We start from the raw sequence: 6,263 nt of genomic DNA on the forward strand, positions 1-6,263 counted from the left end.
AAAAAAAAATGAGGCACAGGTAGAGGAGGGTCTCTTAGAAGGTGCAGTTGATGCACATGAGCTGGAGGGGGGGCAAGTACTGTACAGATCTTACAAGGATTATTTGTTTGGAGAGAATAAGGTCAGTCTTTCTGCCCTTTCGTAAAGATGTTGACATCTTCATAAACTTTTGGTGTTTATTCTTTTGCCAGGTATGATCCCAAAGAAAACAAATGGACTCGAGTGGCTTCCATGAGCACCAGGCGCCTGGGAGTTGCAGTTGCTGTGCTAGGGGGCTTCCTCTACGCTGTGGGAGGCTCTGATGGGACTTCTCCTCTCAATACTGGTATGCCTTTTGCTGTCCCTTATTGTGGTCAGCGCTTCTCATGGTCTCATTTGTGCTTAGTGTGCTTAGATAGCTGTTGAATATCTTAGTGATCAGTTTGCTGTGTTCTTTATTCTTTAAAAATGTTTGTCATGGTCTCGTTTGTGCTTAGTGTGCTTAGATAGTTGTTGAATATCTTAGTGATCACTTTGCTGTGTTCTTTATTCTTTAAAAATGTTTTTTTGCCATACAGTAATACTCTCCAGACTTGTGAGCCCCTATTACCTGTTTGTGTGCTATTTTTTTCCCTCCTCCTTTCTTTCTCTATGCTGCATTTGGAAGTGTGTTCTGAATACAATACTGTGCTCATTTGCATAATGCTTGCAAGTGCATCTTTTTTTCCTGAACTAGCCCTTTCTGCTGTGGGAACGAAGGTGCCAAAGGTAAAACTACTGCAAGATGGTAATGCAGGTCAGTTTGTAGCTTTGCCAGCTCGCTCTTGAGTGAAGATGCTGAATGTGATTGACTGTGTAGGACTGGAGGCAGAAGAGATAACAGCAAGTGTTTTATAGAAGAAAAGCATTAGAGTGGGAGATAACAAAGTGGTTCATCATGGTTTTTGTTGTGCGAAGTATGTAGCATCTTTGTGGCTTGTGCAATACGTTGGATGCAGGTTCAAAAGTGCTGACCCTCACTGCCTGCCAACCCTGTTGTCCAAATGTGTGTAACTTCCTCTGCAGTGGAACGCTACAATCCCCAGGAGAACCGCTGGCACACAATCGCACCCATGGGGACGAGGAGGAAGCACCTGGGCTGTGCAGTGTACCAAGACATGATATATGCTGTGGGAGGCAGAGATGATACAACAGAGCTCAGCAGTGCTGAGAGATACAACCCTCGAACCAACCAGTGGTCTCCTGTTGTGGCCATGACATCCCGCCGGAGTGGAGTGAGTTTGGCTTGGTTTGCTTGTCTATGCTACACATGATTACGTGGTGAGAGCACAGGGAAGAGTGTCATCTTGTGATGTTTGTCTCTTGCACCCTCTGTACTTTCACCTCCTTTTCTGAAGGCAAAGGTTTGCAAAGAGTCAAAGCTCTTTAGCAAGACTAGAGAATGAAGTGGTAGTCACGTTGTGCCATAGGCAGCTGTTTAACATGCCTGAGGATGGGGAGATGGAGTTGTTGGAGTGTCTTTTTTAGTATTTTTGGTCTCTCATGCAGAGTCAGCTAATTAGGCCTCACACAGAGGAGTTCATTAGTTTTTTTACTTAGTGAAATAGCCATACTTGATATGAGATAGTATTAGAGAACACTATAAAAGTTAGTACCCGTGTCTCATCCCGCAATGCACTTTGTGAATTAGGTGAACACACCCCTACTTGTGCAGAAGAAAGGAACTGGGCAAGTATTAGTATTTAGATAAAAACTTCCACCTGAGTTCCTTTCCTTGCCTTCAGATGTGTGTGGGAGCAGGGTTCCTGGGCTTTCACTGAGTACATTGCCTCTCTTCACCAAATCCTGTGAGTATGGGGAGTGACAGCACATTCTCATGAACTGCTGATCTTCCTGCTTTCTGTAGACATGTGGACAAAAGATTAACGTAGTGTTTTAAGTAGTCATCGTGTTTGGGCAGATGCAAATGTTATGAATATCTATCATTGAATACTGGATTGTATAGTAAAGACTGGATTCATTCTGTCTGTATGTTAGTATTTCAGTGTCTGGTGAGTCAACTATGAATCATAATTTGAGCAACTGCTGGGTTTGGGTGTAAATAATATGTGTTTATTTCCATCCTTAAAGCATGTAATACACTGTCCAGCACTATCCCTTTTAGTTTTTAATTAGGCATGGACTTTTCATGAGCTGCTTCTATATTTGCTTTCTGTAGAAACTGTTCAACAGATGCATCTGTATCTGCAGCCCTCCTGAGTTTTCTGAATTCCTCAAAGCCAAAACAAGGACCATTTTATATTGTGTTCTTGTAATCTTTTTTCTGTTATGCGGCAGGATGTTTTCACTGGGAGTGATCTTTCTTAGCCACAGAACTGTTTGAGATTTCAGTGATTGTTGTGCTTCAGCAGAAAGGCAAAATAGAAAGGCTGGAGGCCAAGGTGCTTACAGATGGTCCAAGCCCCAGCCCAAGAGGAGCGAGCCAGGAGCTCCTGGTTTAAGCAAACATTCCAGTCTCATAGGCTGGTATATTCTGGTGCATTCATGCCACACTTGGTGAAGGATTTCAATCCAGGACATAAGAAGTTTAGCCAGATAAAGGCGTAGGTTCTCATGTACCTGTTATCATTCAAGCAGTTCTAGTACTCGTAGCTGGCAATAAGAAGAACCTTCTGCTTTTTCTTTAGGAGATTCTCTATTTTGAGATATATATTAAACTTACCACGTCTCCTTTTTTAGGTTATTTTAATTGTCCTTCTACCCCATCTCCCCCAAAAAACCCTCTACTGCAGACTGCCTTTCACCAAATATGGTTATTAAATCCTTTTATTAATATTTTAATTTGAGCTCTTCTTTTCAGGACATCCCAGCTAAATAGTTATTATCTATGGTGGTTGTTTTGCAGGTTGGCCTTGCAGTGGTGAATGGGCAGCTGATGGCAGTGGGGGGTTTTGATGGCACAACGTACTTGAAGACCATTGAGGTGTTTGATCCAGATGCTAACACATGGAGGTAACTGTTAAGTTTGTAAAACAATCAAATAGCAAACTGGAGCTGCCACCCATCTGGAGCTGCCCCAGCCAGATGAGAAATGTGATGTACACCATAGCAAAGGATTCGAGTGTGGGAGCCAGCACAACGTTCACATTGTGGCTTGCTGGCTTGCATGAAAGTGTGAGAAGGAGAATCACACTTTGAAATATACCCCAATATGCAATTTACCTACAGCATCCTCATGTCTATGACTGTGGGAGTAGTAGGCAGTTGAGAAACATTTTCTTGCAGATTTCTGCTTGAATTCCAGCCATTGACTCCATTTTAAGTAAAATGGGAGTGAGTTTTCCATAGTTTTCCCTATCTGAGTAGCCCAACAGATTTAACTAACAATGAATAAAGTATCATTGCATATTTTGCAGGTAGGAAAATTGTGTATAGGTAGGTTATTGAGACCCAGAGAAAATAAATGATGTAGCAGGCTTGTTGAGTAGCAGGCAAAAGGTTATGCAAAACCTAGTTTGATTTTTAAGTGCTGCTTTTGAATGTAACAAAAATGGACCACAATGAGAGAGAGCTATCCCTTCTGTTTATTTTGGGTTGAGTCTCTTCTGCTTCCCAATAAAACTAAGCCTGCCCTTAGCAGAAGGAGCTCACAGTCATGATGTAGAATTCGTCCTACTCATTTTTTGCTTTCAGGCTGAGGCTCTGATTTCCAGATCCTTTTGGAGGAGCTGGAACAGAAGCATACACACTTGGAGCATATGATGTTCTTCTCCTTTAAATCTGCAAGACAGCAATCAGACTAATTTAATCTGATTACAGGCTGAGAGAAATAATATGAAATTGCTGATCAAAACTATGTACTGAGCAGAGAAGTTATTCTTCCTATTTCTTTCCTAGTCATAACTACACTTGAAAGCAATTGTGTGTATATTTATTTCCAAATCTAATTAATATTAAATGTCAGGCTCCTATCAGTATTCTTGCTGCTTTAGTAATCTGGCAGGGTTGGGAAACAGAAAGACATTAATGTCCTTATTCCTTCTAGCCTAATAACACTAGTAGCTTAACCCTTTCCATATGAGATAAGCTGTCATAAGAAGCCATGGAGGAACTTCCCATTGTTTGTTGCGTTATGGACAATGCCTTTTGAACTGCTGAGAAAGACAGTTGGGTATAGAGTAATACCTAATTCACGTTCCTTAGCTGAATAGCTTCAGCTACTTCCAGTGGCAATAACAGTACCATGTACAGAGTTGGGAGTTACTGCCTGGGCTGGCATTCACAGAAGTTTAGGAGCTTGTTCAAGGCATCAGCTTGTGGGTTTTTTCCTCCCACTGCATTCAGTATAGCTGATCAACATCTGTGGTCTTCTCTTTCTTTTGTTTGCTGAACTTCTTGCTCTGTGAAGGAGAGCAAGAAGTCTTTAATTTTCTAAAATTGTGTAGCCTGACTGAGAAACACTTCCAATGCAATTTTGGTTTCAAAAAGTGCATTGGCAGGAGTTGTTTGAAGAACTTGCTTCTCCTGTTTCTGCCAGCACACTTCAGTGGCACAGAGGGGAATATGCATCTGAAGCAAGTAGGATGCTGCTGTCTATAGGGATCAGATTTCCATGTGAAATGCAGGCACTATTTCAGTAACATATTTTGGAGAAACAGATGGTGCTTAGGATGTGTTACTTCTTGGTTAGATCAGCTGAATTTAGAGTATTAGAAATATAAAATAAATTAGTTTACTCATAAGTAGCCAACCTATCCTTGCTCTTGATGTAGCCCAAGGTCAGCTACAACCTGTAAAGTTCTTTTCTGTCTTGCTTTCCTCCTGTCTGGTAATGTACAAATGATTACTCGAGTAACTAAAAACTGTGGTGACAAAATGAGAAGCAGTTTCGAGAGAGAAAGGCATGAGTGAACACAGCTGTTAACCTTAAGTATATAAAATGACTGCTACGCATCATGGTCTACTTTAACCAGAGATTAACAGTGCTGTAATTGTGCTTACAAGGGCGGGTTCAGTCTTTGCCGTGGTAGATCCATGGAAGAGCTGAGCTAGCGTGACCCCTGAAACGTTGTCTTTGCAGGTTGTATGGTGGGATGAACTATCGGCGGCTGGGAGGAGGAGTAGGTGTTATCAAAATGACACACTGTGAATCCCATATATGGTAAGCATCAAGAGGGAGGGAGACCCCTTGGTTCTCATTCCTAGAAAAACCGAAGAGACTTGTTGACACTGGACCTCTTTGCAGCTCTAGTATGCACGGTCTAGATCCAATGTAACTCTTTGCCGATGACTCTTTCTATGGAATTATAAAAACTACTTCTGTGAGAGCGTGCCCAATGGGAGACCACGTTGTCAGACTCCAGGGAACCACTGGACAAAAGTCGAAGTGTTGCTTATGTCCGTATTTTTTCTAAATAGTCTACATTTTTGAATAAACCAAACTGTAAAAGTTATTGTAGCGTAAACAATGCTGATGTAGAGACTACAGGCTATACTGGGAGTCTGGCAAGGAGGAGGCTTTCCTGCTTTTTCTCCTGCTGTGTGAGCAGTGGATGTGGCAGCTGTGTGGTGGGCGAAAGAGGAAAGTGATACAGAAAACATTGCTTTTGCCTTATTTACAGAGAGCTTCAAAAAAGTACTTGACCTGCAAGGTGCCACCTTTTGCACAGAAGCTTTTCTGTGCACAGAATATATTTATTTTTTCATTTAATTTGTATCATGTATTTTCTTTGTATTGTTCACAGCGATAATTCTAGCTTTTCTATACATATATATGTGTGTGCATATATATATGTATATGTGTGGGTGTGATTTGAGTTTTGAGAAGCTGGTGGTTCGGACAGGGCTGTGTCCTGCCAGCTACTGTGGTTCCAACCCTTGTGGTATGTTTTAGGGTCTCTTAGAGTACAGGAGAGCTATGAGGATGGATGCCCTGAGTATCTTTTCAGTCTTGCTAGAGGCAAGTAGAACTGGAACTCTCATCCATCGACTGAATCAGTGAAGTGCCCAAAAAGGGTGAGAGTGAAAAGGATTTCAAATGATGCCTTTTTACTGTACAGCGTATGGTACAGAAGTTCCGCTTTTGTCTCTCCCCTCCCCTGTATATGAACCTAGAAACAACTAGCTGTTGCTTACTTAGGAAAAGTTTTCTCACGTTGCCTGCGAGATGTCAGTCTTTGTCTGAAGCTGGGATGCAGGTATTGTCTGTTAGTCCTGACTCGCCTAGATCAACACTCACTTCTCAGGTTCTTGCTAGAATGGCAGACCCAGTCAGCTCCTGCTGA

General features: G+C 41.9%; 1 protein-coding gene across 1 annotated transcript; it reads left to right on the top strand.

Annotated features, from left to right (window-relative positions):
* The first annotated feature begins 80 nt into the window (after positions 1–80).
* On the top strand, positions 81–5,614 carry LOC104542081 (kelch-like protein 20). The gene is made up of 4 exons (XM_010186289.1): positions 81–325; positions 1,045–1,253; positions 2,885–2,991; positions 5,060–5,614. The coding sequence occupies exons 1-4, from the start codon at positions 232–234 to the stop codon at positions 5,142–5,144; spliced, it is 495 nt and encodes a 164-aa protein (XP_010184591.1). The 5' UTR covers positions 81–231; the 3' UTR covers positions 5,145–5,614.
* Positions 5,615–6,263: the final 649 nt, after the last annotated feature.

The sequence above is a fragment of the Mesitornis unicolor genome, unplaced genomic scaffold (genome assembly GCF_000695765.1).
Source record: "Mesitornis unicolor isolate BGI_N332 unplaced genomic scaffold, ASM69576v1 scaffold2926, whole genome shotgun sequence".
Taxonomy (NCBI): Eukaryota; Metazoa; Chordata; class Aves; order Mesitornithiformes; family Mesitornithidae; genus Mesitornis; species Mesitornis unicolor.

What these genes read in the sequence shown, in the direction of transcription:
- LOC104542081 (XM_010186289.1), top strand. Translation starts at nt 232, where the DNA reads ATGAGCACCAGGCGCCTGGGAGTTGCAGTTGCTGTGCTAGGGGGCTTC. An exon ending in GACTTCTCCTCTCAATACTG is followed by an intron (nt 326 to 1,044) that starts GTATGCCTTTTG and finishes CTTCCTCTGCAG; the next exon opens with TGGAACGCTACAATCCCCAG. An exon ending in CCAGATGCTAACACATGGAG is followed by an intron (nt 2,992 to 5,059) that starts GTAACTGTTAAG and finishes TTGTCTTTGCAG; the next exon opens with GTTGTATGGTGGGATGAACT.